The 13,960-nt window shown below is 44.6% G+C and overlaps 1 protein-coding gene across 2 annotated transcripts in view; it reads left to right on the top strand.

The window, feature by feature from the left end:
* The window catches only part of LOC135377831 (uncharacterized), a 68,263-nt gene that overhangs the window by 25,906 nt on the left and 28,397 nt on the right, over nt 1-13,960 (top strand). The window contains exons 13-21 of one of the 2 annotated variants that reach the window (XM_064610533.1): nt 3,404-4,082; nt 8,080-8,227; nt 8,285-8,405; nt 8,479-8,717; nt 9,270-9,515; nt 10,451-10,595; nt 11,835-11,962; nt 12,827-13,026; nt 13,477-13,668. In XM_064610533.1, the coding sequence (XP_064466603.1) occupies nt 3,404-4,082; nt 8,080-8,227; nt 8,285-8,405; nt 8,479-8,717; nt 9,270-9,515; nt 10,451-10,595; nt 11,835-11,962; nt 12,827-13,026; nt 13,477-13,668 (2,098 nt within the window). The remainder of the gene's footprint in view (nt 1-3,403; nt 4,083-8,079; nt 8,228-8,284; nt 8,406-8,478; nt 8,718-9,269; nt 9,516-10,450; nt 10,596-11,834; nt 11,963-12,826; nt 13,027-13,476; nt 13,669-13,960) is intronic. The other variant, XM_064610534.1, reaches the window with a different exon arrangement.

Genomic DNA, 13,960 nt, shown 5'->3' on the forward strand with positions numbered 1-13,960 from the left:
GCAGGCGAAATAACCGTAGCTACACCCCTGTCTAAGCCTCGTTCAGCAGTTGGTTAGATTGGTGCGCCATGGCAGAAGCCTTGCGGCAGGCAAAATAACCGTAGCTACACCCCTGTCTAAGCCTCGTTCAGCAGTTGGTTAGATTGGTGCGCCATGGCAGAAGCCTTGCGGCAGGCGAAATAACCGTAGCTGCACTCCTGTCCAAGCCTCGTTCAGCAGTTGGTTAGATTGGTTCGCCATGGCAGAAGCCTTGCGGCAGGCGAAATAACCGTAGCTACACTCCTGTCCAAGCCTCGTTCAGCAGTTGGTTAGATTGGTTCGCCATGGCAGAAGCCTTGCGGCAGGCGAAATAACCGTAGCTACACTCCTGTCTAAGCCTCGTTCAGCAGTTGGTTAGATTGGTTCGCCATGGCAGAAGCCTTGCGGCAGGCGAAATAACCGTAGCTACACTCCTGTCTAAGCCTCGTTCAGCAGTTGGTTAGATTGGTGCGCCATGGCAGAAGCCTTGCGGCAGGCGAAATAACCGTAGCTACACTCCTGTCTAAGCCTCGTTCAGCAGTTGGTTAGATTGGTGCGCCATGGCAGAAGCCTTGCGGAAGGCGAAATAACCGTAGCTACACTCCTGTCTAAGCCTCGTTCAGCAGTTGGTTAGATTGGTGCGCCATGGCAGAAGCCTTGCGGAAGGCGAAATAACCGTAGCTACACTCCTGTCTAAGCCTCGTTCAGCAGTTGGTTGGATTGGTGCGCCATGGCAGAAGCCTTGCGGCAGGCGAAATAACCGTAGCTACACTCCTGTCTAAGCCTCGTTCAGCAGTTGGTTGGATTGGTGCGCCATGGCAGAAGCGTTGCGGAAGGCGAAATAACCGTAGCTACACTCCTGTCTAAGCCTCGTTCAGCAGTTGGTTGGATTGGTGCGCCATGGCAGAAGCCTTGCGGCAGGCGAAATAACCGTAGCTACACTCCTGTCTAAGCCTCGTTCAGCAGTTGGTTAGATTGGTGCGCCATGGCAGAAGCCTTGCGGAAGGCGAAATAACCGTAGCTACACTCCTGTCTAAGCCTCGTTTAGCAGTTGGTTAGATTGGTGCGCCATGGCAGAAGCCTTGCGGCAGGCAAAACAGCGGCAGCTGCTGGTTAGCAGACGGCGAAGCAGTTGGTTAGATTGGTACGCTATGGCAGAAGCCTTGCGGCACGCGAAACAACGGTAACGCTGCGCCATCTCTTAGGCGAGAGCAGAGGCTTGGGAAGTGCCTGCTCTCCGCGTCCTCGTATTGGCCCGCATCCAGGAGGCGGAGCCGCCCTCGCTCTTGGTCAACAAACTCAAGGATAGCCGGATATATGATTACAAACCATCTTCAAAAATAAAGTACCTAACTAAATACCCTCAAATAAGTGTGTGTTGTCAATGTTATCCCATGTCACAAGGCATTTCCTGTCGTTCCAGTGCATACCTCGATTTGTAAATCCCTAGTTTTATGAACGATTTTCATAGGAACAGTCGCCGTTCACAAATTGAGAGTTGACTGTATATATTTACATCAGAAATTTTGCACGTTTTGCAGTTCTGGCTATTGTGGCTATGAGTGGCGTACAGATGTGGGAAGCAGGAAGGAGTGGGAGGCGGATGTCGGCCCTTGAAGTGGGCCCAGGACGCATACTAAACACCCTGTCTCCCCCTGCTTCCTGCTGTCCTCTGTCCACATCAGTACGCCTCACATAGCCACAGCTGCTTCGCGGAGCTAACACAAAATAAAGAAAAATTGAAGTATGAAGGAATTAGAACAGAAAGTAAAACCAAAGCTACTCAGTGTTTAAAGCAAATGTTCCAAAGTATCCTTGCTGTGCATCATGTCACACAAAATCTGATCCTGCTCTCTCTATCTCTCTCTCTTCCCACTCACATCCTTAAAGCAGTTGTACTATCTATCAAAAGGTGGTCTGGCTCATGTGTGAAATAGCGAAGTTCTACACAGCAAATAGTAGAGAACTAGTAGGATTAGGGAACCACTGCATAATTAGATAGCCCTGAAATGCGCGTGAGTACAGCACTGTAGAGCACTGCACGGGCCGACTTTTCCGGGCCCGACCCGGCACGGGCGCATCGAAATATGGCCCGGCCCGACCCGGGCCCGGACCTTCATATTTTTATGCGGCCCGGCCCGGCCCGGCCCGGTGACCCAGTGACTAGAGCCCGGCCCGGCCCGGTGACCCGGCGAGTAGATCCCGGCCTAGTATTTCCAGCCGCGACGTACGCGTTTCTGGCGATTATCAAACAAATTTATAAGTAAATTTATAAGGAGAGAAGACAAACATACAAGTGATGGCGGTTTAACACCGTAACCGCACGAGACCAAATTAAATCCAGAACGCACGGGGCGTTATCGTTACACTGTCAAGATTTTGCGGAGATAGAGCATGCTGTCGACAAACTGCTTCTCCCAGTCCCTATCCCTCTCACCAAGCTTTGCCAGAGTGATTGTGAAATATGTGAGGAGTGAGGAGCAATGTAAAGTGGCTTGGAGAATGTTCTAGATGGTCGAATCATATGCATAATGCAGTACCCTTTGCTTGTCTTTGCAAAATATGCACAGGAATGACGCAAGCGCATGATGATATGAACTAATGCATCTCCAATGTGTGGAATTAGCTGCGTGGCCGGGCCGGGCCTGACTCTTGGGAACATATTTGTCGGCCCGGGCCCGGCCTGGCCCGCGGTGGTGGCGTATTTTAACGGCCCGGGCCCGGCCCGGCCCGTGGTGCTGGCGTATTTTGTCGGCCCGGGCTCGGCCCGGCCCGGAGCACACAGCCAATAACAAGCCCGGCCCGGCCCCGTGCAGTGCTCTACAGCACTGTCCAAATTTCTTGGGATAATTAGCGAGTGAAAGCTCACCAAAGCACTTTTAGTTTGATCCATGACAGATTGATAGTAGGATATTTTCTGCAAAGATGTAAAAGAACTTCACACGAATGAATCACTTTCTGTTCTGTGGTAATTGTTCACAATACTAGTAAGAGAGAACTGGCTGATTTCACGTCTGATCAGGCGAAGAGCTCTCATTGACCTTGCAGATTTTTATTTTTGTTTATTTGAGGTGCACCTTCTTAATTCTCTTTCATTTTCTTCTTTTGCGTGAAAATTATTCAACAAAAATTATTAGTGTTTCCGACAATTACCATCATGTATGATGGGTTTCAAACCTACAAAAAGAAGAAAATTTTGCACGGTTGATGTGACCTCCATGCCTGGTATATGAAATCAAACATCACTGCTGGCCACGTGCAAAATCCAGTTTGGGCAGGAAAATTTCTGGGTGTTTGGGAACTTGTGAACAGCGCTGCATTTCATGGCTATACAGTTGCACTGTTAATATACCTTTTGTTTGTTAACTTATTTGCAATTCTTCAGCAGACCAGAAACTTGGCCAGACTCCATCATGTGCTTCAAAGCTTGCTCCTGATTTACCTCCTACAACTCTGCGAGATGACAGTACTGTCTGTTCTCTTTCGCTCTCCACGATCAACAATCTCTTTGGTGACACATCTGTTACGGAGGCGCCAGGAGCCATATTGCAGAAGCTTGTTTGTGCTACAAAGGCAGATTGTTCTACAGGCAAAAGAAGCAAAGAAGTCGCAAAAAAGAAGCATCCATTGAAGAGTCAGATGGAAGAAAGTGACAGTGACAGCATTTTCAAACGACCATTTCCTGTGTTGCCGCGTGTGAAGCCAAGCTCTACACACAATGCATGTGCTGCAGGACTTTCTCATACTGCTCCCAACCTTTGCCAACCACGAAAGAACTTGGGCTCTGAGCAAGCTACTAAAGCAGGCTACAGTGCTAGCCCAACTGAAAATGTGAGCCAATCCACAGGAACACTTCAGAAAACTTGTGAAAAAAGCTCTAATGCAGCCGTTGGTGATTTGCCCAATTCATTTGTTAATGGCTGTCTGAGAACTTGTGAGTGGGTGATGAAATCTGCATCAGATTCTGAGGTGGATGCAAACTCTGTGGTAAAACAAGTGCCGCCATTACCAGGAACCCCATCTTTGCAAACAAGAAATGGGATTTCATTTCGTGTTGCACCATGGTAGTATACTTTTGTGTGTTTGTATGGTGTTCAGTTCTATTCCTCTTGTCCCATACCCTACTGCACGCATATGTCGCTTTGCTATATATTCTTTTTGTCTTGCTGCTGCCGTTGCCGCCTGTCATCTGTGTTTTTGGTTTTTCAGCAATCGACCTTTTGTCATTCATATTTAATGAGTTTTCGGTTATGCTGAGAATACCGTATATTCTCGTGTAAGGCCCGCACTTTTTTTTCGTTATCCGGGCGGGGTGCGGCTCTTACACGAAACACGGTCGCGGTCACGTGCTACAGCCTCAACTTTGCCGCAGCTGTTACCAAGAGTAATGCAGCGAATCATAACTCGGATACGGTATCAAACAAAACGTTTATTCAGTCGTCATCGTCTTCCTCGCTCCCGCTCGCGAGATCACTCGCGCTCTCGTCGTCACGGCCAGCCCAAAGGTGATCGTCTTCAGTACCGTCCATGCTGTTGGATATCCCAGTCACCTTGAAGCTCTTTGTGACGATATCGAACGACACAGAACGCCATGCGTTCAAAATCCAGGAGCACACCTGTTGAAGCGATGCCCTCTTCAAGCGTCCCGTGGGGGTCATCTCGTGAACGCCCGATGCCATCCATTCAGAGTAGCAACGCCTAAATTCCGCTTTGAAAGGTCGGTTGACCGACACGTCAAGCGGCTGAAGTACGCTTGTCATACCACCGGGAATGACAGCCAAGTGTGTGCGTCCGTCGGCGAGCCGGGCCTTCACGCGATCGGTGAGATGACCGCGAAAGCTGTCGAGCACTAGAAGGGCCTTCCGTCGTAACAGACCCCCGGGTCGGTTTTCCCAGACTGTTTTGATCCAATCAAGAACCAGTTCGTCGCTCATCCAACCTTTTTCCTGCACACGTACGATGATTCCTTGGGGGAAGTTTTCCTTCGGAAGCGTCTTCCTCTTGAACACAACGTAGGGGGGAAGTTTCCTGCCATCAGCAGTAATGCACAGCATCACAGTGCATCTCTGTCGCTCACCGCCCGTCGTGCGTACAGAGACGCTTTTCGCACCTTTAAAGTCCACCGTCGTGCTTTCGGGAGAATCAAACCAGATAGGGGTTTGATCGGCGTTCCCTATTTGCGACAGGTCGTAGTCGTGCTCCCTCCGCAGCGAGTTGACAAACCGGTGAAACTTCAGCAGCTGGTCTTCGTATTCGGAAGGAAGTCGTTGACACAGCGTCGTTCTCCGTCGCACAGAGAGGCCATGACGCTTCATAAATCGTACCAACCATCCTCGACTTGCCTTAAACTCCACGTGAGGAATGTCCATGTGGCGGGCGATGGCGAGGGCTTTAACCCGTATCATCTCAGTTGACACCGCGTAGCCGTTGTTTCTCGTCGCGTTTACGTAGTGCACAAGCTGCTCTTCAACTTTTGGGTACTTGCACTGCTTTCCGCGAAAGGCTTTTCTGTTTCGGTTGGTTCCGAGGAGTTGTTCCTTTTGGCGTACCCAAGAACGTACGCACTTCTCGTCCACGCTGAATTTGCGTCCAGCTGCCCGCTTACCGTGCTCTTCAGCGTACTGGACAACCCGGAGCTTGAACGCCGCTGTATAAGCATTTAGACGCTTGCCCATCGCTGCGAACCAACAGATTCGAAACAACTGGATGTCAATGGAGCGCACGTGGAAATGGTGGGGACCAGGGGGCGACTTGTGACGCCGCGACGTGTCAAAGATCACGTGGTTGGGCGCGAGGACGCGCTGTCGCCATCGCGTGGCGGCTCAGTCGACTTCGCCGGCGGTGGCCTCGAAAACATTTTTTTCCAAAATTTTCGGACTTGAAGTGGGGGGTGCGGGCCTTACACGGGGGCGGGCCTTACACGAGAATATACGGTATCTTTTAACTACATATTTCTCTGAAGAAAGGCCTTTCTTTTTTCTGAAATGCACTCTTAGAAGAGCTCCCTTAGGCCACTTTTGAATCATAATAGATGTTTCATAATATTAATGTTTTATTAATTATTAATCCAGCAATTAATTAACTAATTAATGGAATTTCAGTTAATAATTACCAGTTACATGTTAGTACGGCAGCAACAAACAGGAGCAAGATAGAGGGGGTGCATTAACTATGCAAGGAAAAAAAAATTGACCAACTCTTGAGGCACACCAGATTATCGTTTTGTTCCAGAACAAATGGATTGCTGTCTTTGTCTCAACAGGCATTTTCTCATTGTTGCTTGAATCGCAGTATTTTCCAAATGAAGTCATCTTCTGTTCTGTCGAGAAATTCCAGTTATTTTAAATTATCAGGGAAAGACACCTCAAACTATCTAACTGGTGAGAGACCAAAAGTGACATGTAAAACAGATGCCACACATGTGGATCAAACTTCCAACTACCCAGCACACTATTCCATTGCATCCATCTCCTCATGCCCATACATGTGGTTTCACCCCTTTGGTTGGCTTGCATGGCCTCCTCCTCTTCAAAAATGTGCATGTGACCTATGCTTGCTTGTGTTGTGGTGGCTGGTGCCCTCTGTCATGAGCTGGCCGTGCTGCTGAAGTTGTGTCGTATTAGATGTGTGAAGAAAAGGGAAGCAGCAATAAGGCACCCTTGTTCGGAGTGCATCAATTATGCAAGCATTATTTATGCAAGTAAATATGATATATGTACAGTTCAGAATACTACATTCAGATTTTATCTGCTCTTGAGGGCAGCCATGTTAGTAAGTTAGCTGTCTGTCACAAAAGGATGGGATAATTATGTGTCTACTTTTTCTTTAGCTCACTGTCTTACCTGCACATCCTTTCAGCAACATATTTCATACACTGATGCCATAATTGAATAGTGTGCATTCAGAAATGAAAAGTGATTGAAGTAATCAAAAGGAAGACCCATAATGGTGCCAACAAATTGCCCCCTTTGCGTGTTCCCAATGGTGTCCTCTTTGTGTGACATCTTACTTCTGCTGCAACATTTTACAAACATACAGGGTGTCTGTTTCTGCACCTTTTTCAATATTTACATGCTTTGCAACATTAAAACCTGGCAAAAAGGACCTTCATGCTTTAGGGTTACATCCCAGGAAAATCAGGATCCCATAAAACCCAAATCCTATTAAACCAGGAAAGAATCATGCTTGCCATGCTAGTTATAGGGCAGTAGGGCATGCCAGAAGTCATCTAGGGAAGATATTTGAAGGAATGATAGGAATGAAGAAATTTCATTACATTAAAAAAAAAATCCTCATGTAACATTAGTGTGGCTTAGGAACTTCCTTCTCAGCTGTGCATCTGGTTAGGTCCTTTTGTTGGAAAGCAGCTTTGCATATCTTTCTATCTATCTAACTTTTTAATTCACAATAGGCCCTCAGCACTGCATGGCAATACAGAATTCTCCATCATCTATATTTTGTATATAAATCCCTCTTGTTCATATTGTATTGCAGACTATTTGAGCGCAAGCATTCGCAGTTCAGTTTTGCACGACTTTATTGCATTTGTTCGCATGTGTTTTTCACTGCATTGCGAACTAAGCTCCTCAGGGATCCATGCTGTGTAATACACTAATCTCTTGGTGCTTATGCACCTTATCTGCACGTCTAACTTGCTTCCTTCCTGGAGTTCACTTTGCTTTTTCTTGTGTAGGTTCAGTCTTGCCATAGCTTTGCCAAATCTTGCATTGCAGCCCCAATTTACTATGTGAATAGGCTGTGAATCCTGGCTTACCGTATACAATTCCTGCCATATGGGGGTGTGGTGGGGATGTGTTTATTGTGATATGAAAGGACATGTTGGCTAGAACTATTATCAGCATATGCCTAAGTGGTGAAACGGCACCAATTCTCAATTCCAAAATTGCAGATTGTTGCCACCTAAGTACATTAGAGGCGATTATGCAAAGAAAGTAGGCCTGCTTATGTGTTGCTACAGTTTGCTACAGCAAGCTCTTTGAGGTCAAATTGTCTTCATGTTCTTGATCAGAAAAGCAGTAATCCAATTATGTTGCCTTACAGTCCAAATGCCAGCACTTCAGTGCTAATTGCTCAAGATGGCGGTAAAGGTGAGTGTGATGCCGGAACAACATCTGATCCAAATGCTGCTCAGAGTAAAGCACAAGCATCGTTGGACCCTAGTGGTTCTAGGAGCGACTCTGGGAGTTGTGTAAGTATAGTGAGTCAATTGTCAAAAACCTGTGTAATGGAGAACAAGTATCTCTAGTGCTCTGCCTGGGACCATCCCTGGACGCAAGGCAATATGCGTGTGCTCAATGCAGAAAAACGTAACCTTTCAACACCCTCGTGTAGTAGTGAATCTTCTGGAGGTGAAGGTGGTAACACCGGTAAGGTAGTATTTCGGTAGACACTTATTGATGCCAGACAGTAGCTGTGCTAATTTGTGAATTCCTGTTACAGTCATGGTTGTCCCTGGACAGCTCAACCAACAAATGGACTTAGACTTAGGCTGTGTATGTGTTGGAGTGCTGAAGAAGGCCGTACTTACGTTTATTAATCCAGCTGAATGCATAATGCACTATTCTTTAAAGTGGTCTGAAAGCCACTTTAGTGATGACATCATTGATGGTATTGGCTTTGTGGACGTCAGCTTCCCTGAAGTGGTTACTGTCAATGCCCTACAATCTAAAGAAGTGAAGGCAAGACATCTTTGAAATTCTGTTACTATTTTCCTATTGAGTTTTGTCTTAATTAGGTTCTAATGGCACTTTTAGTAGGAGCCTTCAAATGCTTGAAATATGGATAGCAATTTTTCTGGCAGTTATGTGATGTGAGTAACTTGAATCTATAGAAGCTGAGAAGTTGAACATTTGTAGAGAAAACCAGAAGAAAGCAGTAACACAAGTTTTAACATGATTTTTCATCACAGAGGTGGTGTATAGAGGTGCTGTAATAGTCTAAACAGGATCGGCTTGCCTGAACTGAAATGAAATGGGGTATCAAAGAGCAACTTCACAGCTAATGATGGTGGATGAAGGTTGAGGCAGGAAGAATGAGAAATGTGGGGAGAGGAGTGGCCTGATTCGAGTGATGTCTATGGATTGCCCCCCATTGAGTTGCGATAATTTTGGCAGCCACTGAAATAATATTGTGAGCACTGTATAACTTTGTGGGCTTGTCTCACAAAATCTTAACAGTAATAGCAATCCCCAGAGCTGGGCTTGAGTTTTTGTGTTTGAATCTTTCGAAAGGGCACCTTTTTGTCAAGAAAGCCTGGTAAGGTGACAGCTACAATTGAAGTTCAGCCCATGCAACTACCTTCAGAACCCATCCAGATCTCTCTCTCTGCCCTTGTGGAATGGCCTCACCTTCGTGTGGAAGTTCCCAGACCTCAAGTATTCAAAGGAATAGACCTTGATGGACCAGACTGCATGGGAACTGTAGTAGTGACCAATAAGAGCTCATGCACTGTACCATTCAAGGTCATGATTATTGAGGTGAGTTCCTGCTGCTAATGGTTATGTGCCCTTCAATGATTTACGTTCTAAGGAGCAGTGTAAAATCTCAATACATGAGGGTTCTGTACACTTCTTTAATTATACCACAAGAATCAGTATGTAGCAAACATGTCAACTATGCAAGCTGAGTTGTAATAATTTGTGGCTTTACGTCACGAAACAACTGTGATCATGTGCGACACCACAGTTGCCGATCTATAGATTAATTTTAGCCAACTGAGGGTTCTTTAACATGCGCTGAAATCTCTGTGCACCATATTTAACACCCATTGCGGAAGATGGCATAACTGAGCAGCTTATACCCTGCCACCAAGATGTGGGCGTCCTCGGCCAGGATTGAACACACAGCAAGCTGTGTCATGCCAACCAACTTAGTTTAGCTTAACTCAGCCTACCCTAACACCAATCCAATGGAACCAATTGTCTGTTTATCTTGCCTGATCTTTGCTGTTGAGAACAGCAACAACTACTTTATTTTGAGATTATGAATGGGGAGTTTCAGTGCCAGGTGTTGAGAAATGTATCAGATAACTTGGTTACTTTGTATAAATTATCTCCTGAGAAACCCATTCGCTTGCCGAACGTAAAACTTTGGTTGTGTGTTCAGGGACATCACTTTTGTCAGACAAAAATGAGAAAGAAATCCTTTATGAAATTTTCTGCAGACTTTGCTGCATGGTGTATGCAGATATGTGTCAAGAAGTAGAAATGATGCACTCTGCTTTTGTTTCCAAAACGTTTCCACAGCTCCTTAGGGTTTACTGCAAACGGTCACTGACCGTTGTGATTGGGTTGTGCATCTCATCTTGTGTCTCAGTTGTTATTAGTAAAATAAATCTGGCAAATTAACAGCTGTACTTCTGAGTCTATGTGTAGTATGCCAAGTTGTTTACCAGTTCATATGCTTTTTGCAGGGTCAGGGAAGCTTTTCACTGAGCAAGAATATTGCTGCTACATCTTCCAAATCTGATCACTCTAATGCTGTCCCTGTCTTCTCATCACTCTCAGCAGGAGAGACTTCGGAGTTTACTGTAATATTTTCTCCAAGGAATGCCAAGGGTAAGCCCTTTGTACCCTTTGCCTCCGTACCTTTTTTACAAAAAGGAATTCTAGATACATAGATCACTTGGAGTACGTCCTCCTCTTCTGTGTGTTGAGATCATTAAAAAGTCTGAATATTAAGACATCATATACAGAATCTGTCATGGCCATTTGCATTAGACTAATACAGACGTTGCAGGCGAACCATTGATGAGCTGGCAACTGATAAGTATACATAAGATAAATTCATTCACTTCATTCTACCTGAGCACAGGAAGTACTAACTCTGCACAGTCAACATGGCTGATAAGTATTCGCTCCAAAAATAGCAAGTCCAAACACAGCCGGCATTCGGATAGCAATGTTAACCCCAGCCTTTCAACAACGTCTTTGTAGCCATAATAGATTTTCCTACTAAAGTACATATAATAGAAAACGAATAAATTACACACTGTGTTTGGTTCAACTGCAATTTTGTCAAACAGTTCCAGGCAATGCTAGAGAGCTCAAGCCTGCTACGTACAAGACTCCTATATAAAGTAAGCAAAGACGTTGAGCTAACGAACCCAAGTGTCAGCCGTGTTATAATTCCCGGTAACCTGATTGAGACTAACGGTACATTATCAGTTATAATGGTACCGAGATCCAGAACAGAGTAGCACGTTCAATATTTACTCCACCAACCATATACAAAAATTTGTCACCTGCCGTTCATTACTCACTTTTGTAATCGTTGTCTTCCTAGCATTGAGAGAGACACAGTTCACTTAACACCATTCACAGACAGCTTCAATAACCTTCTGATGCAGTTTACAATCTTCAACTGAAGTACCACGGAACAATTTATAATCGCCTGGGAATGCTGTACAAAGGGACTACAAGTGTTAACAAAGATCAACAACAACAAAGGACCCAAATTTGACCCATGAAGTACCCCAGAAACAACACTTTTACTTTGATAGAGCATTGCTACCTAGACACAGGATTCACACTTTTAACAAGTAGTCACAGTTCGCTATAATGTCAGAAGTACCGTATCCCACCATCTTTCGAGGCATGCTGTACTCTTTGAAGGAATCTGGTTTCCAGATTTCTAAAAGTTTGTCTTTGCCTGCATACATGGAAAGCATGTAACAAAATATAAGGAAATATATTCTGTGGAATACTGCTTTGTTTCCACATTGTGATTTCACACTTCCCACTTTGGATTTCTGTGTGAGACTGTGTTATACGCTCTTGTTCCTTCTTTTACACTAGCACTATGCTGCAATGCCAAAGTACAGATTTACCTTAGTGGACACTATGCATCCACTGAACTTCTAGAGTCCTTACCAATATCCGCTTCTGTTGTGTGTCCCAAGCTAAGGGCCGACGAAATGAATGAAGTAAGTCAGAAGAAGTCTACAGTCTTTGTTTGATCACTAAGAAAGAGCATGAACCACTATTGAATTCTTTGGTAGCAGAGGGCACATTGTCATAACCCTGCAGTTTATAATAAAGTTTCTTTTGATATTCAATATTTATTGGATTGGATTTTTTCAGTCAGGGATGCTACAGTGGCGTAACGGTAACGTCCCTGGCCGGAAATCAGGAGGCGAGTTCACAAATCAGCGCAGCTAAATGAAATAAGGAACTCAAGGATATGTGTTTTCAGCTAAATGAAACGATGAATTAAAGACTTTGTTTCACCAATAATATGTTGTAGGAGCCATGAAAAAATTTCACAATGGGCTTTTGCAGCAGTATGTACAAATATCAAGAAAACAAAAATAATGTATAAGTAGGGCCTGACTTTTTAGGGTTAAACCCGTATCCGCCCGATATTTACCCCCCGAACGAAATCTGTAAAATTCGGGTTTAACCCGAATCTACCCGAAAACATCCGGATCGCATGGCACACTCGTAAGCGTGCATTAAAATAAAGTTTGATAACGTCGCTAAACATTAGTTCCATGTTAAGACAAATTTTTATTAAACAAAAAAAAAATCACCCGAATTCCTGACGACAGGATATGCCGTAACAGGATTTAACCCGAATACACCCGAATTTTCGAATGAAAAATATCACCCGATATTTACCCCCCGAATTTGGCCAAAAATAAAACCCGAAAAAGTCAGGCCCTATGTATAAGCTGTAAATATTTCTAACATACAGACTAGTTAGGCACCCAAGTTGGGTTGTGTGTTAATTATGCGACTAAATACAGTACTTGGCTTACTGACCTGCAATAAACGCAATTGCTATGCAGGTGGTGCACGTGTTTGATACAGAAGAAAAAGTGATCACACTCAGGAATCTTGGAAGAAATGGCCTGCAAGTGGAGTTTTTGTCCAGTAGTCCTGCTTTTGCTGTTGCTCCAAAACGAGCTTTTTTCAATCCCACATCAGCTATAGAAGTTACAGTTGTGCTCGTCGGCACTTCAAGCATGATGTGTGAGACACCTACTGGGTATGTAATGCCTTCGAAAGACCTAAAGAATAAATATGTATTGTTTTTTTTTTTATCAATCTCACCCAATTAGTCTCTCAGTTAGTCAATCTCAACCAAGTTAACCCAATCTCACTGCAGTAAATGCATAGTAATATTGGCTTGTCCTCACAGTCCCACATCTGACATTGTATTTTCATTGCATTAACAAAACATTTTGATTGATTGATTGGTACTGGTTGCTACAATTACCGAAAGGCATTGCCTGTGGTGATGAAACAGATAAATCATCATCATCAAAATCAAGCTGCAGCTGTTTGTTAACTGAAGGCTTCAGAAACTTGGGAAATTTTAGGGCGGGATCCCAGATTTTAGAAAATCAGGGATATTCTGAAGTAGACAAAGCTGAAGCCTTATACCTCATATGTCACATTTGACCTTGTAAAAGATTTATGTCATATCGTATTCTAGGGCACTCCAAGCAGTAGTGCAACCGCAAGGTATTGTGTTAGACATACTGAAGCTTGAAGGAAAGCTGCAAGATGCAGTGAATAGCACAGTTCAGCCTGCTCACCCTCTGCGACAGCCAAAGAATAAAACGTTTATTCTTGAAAGCAGCAAGCGACTTCTCCTGTGGTCAGACGTACCAGTTGGACAGACTGTGTATGTTTTCTTACCTTCTGTTCACATAAGTGATTACCATACTCCAATGTATACTGTGTAGGAAAATATGCGGTGGTAAAGGCAACTGGTCTACATGTTTCTGCTCCACAAAGTGCAATGCGATACATAAGCAATAGCTTTGTAACTTTTTGTTTGTGGTCAAAGGCTTTTCCACTGTGGCACTCACTTAGTCTAATTGCTCGGGAAGGACTCCCACAGGCAGCAAAATGTGACCCTAATTGAAGGGCGTTAAGGTAGCACGCGTTCTGTCAGACAGGAAGGCTGGCACATA

The sequence above is a fragment of the Ornithodoros turicata genome, chromosome 1 (assembly GCF_037126465.1).
Source record: "Ornithodoros turicata isolate Travis chromosome 1, ASM3712646v1, whole genome shotgun sequence".
Lineage (NCBI taxonomy): Eukaryota > Metazoa > Arthropoda > Arachnida > Ixodida > Argasidae > Ornithodoros > Ornithodoros turicata.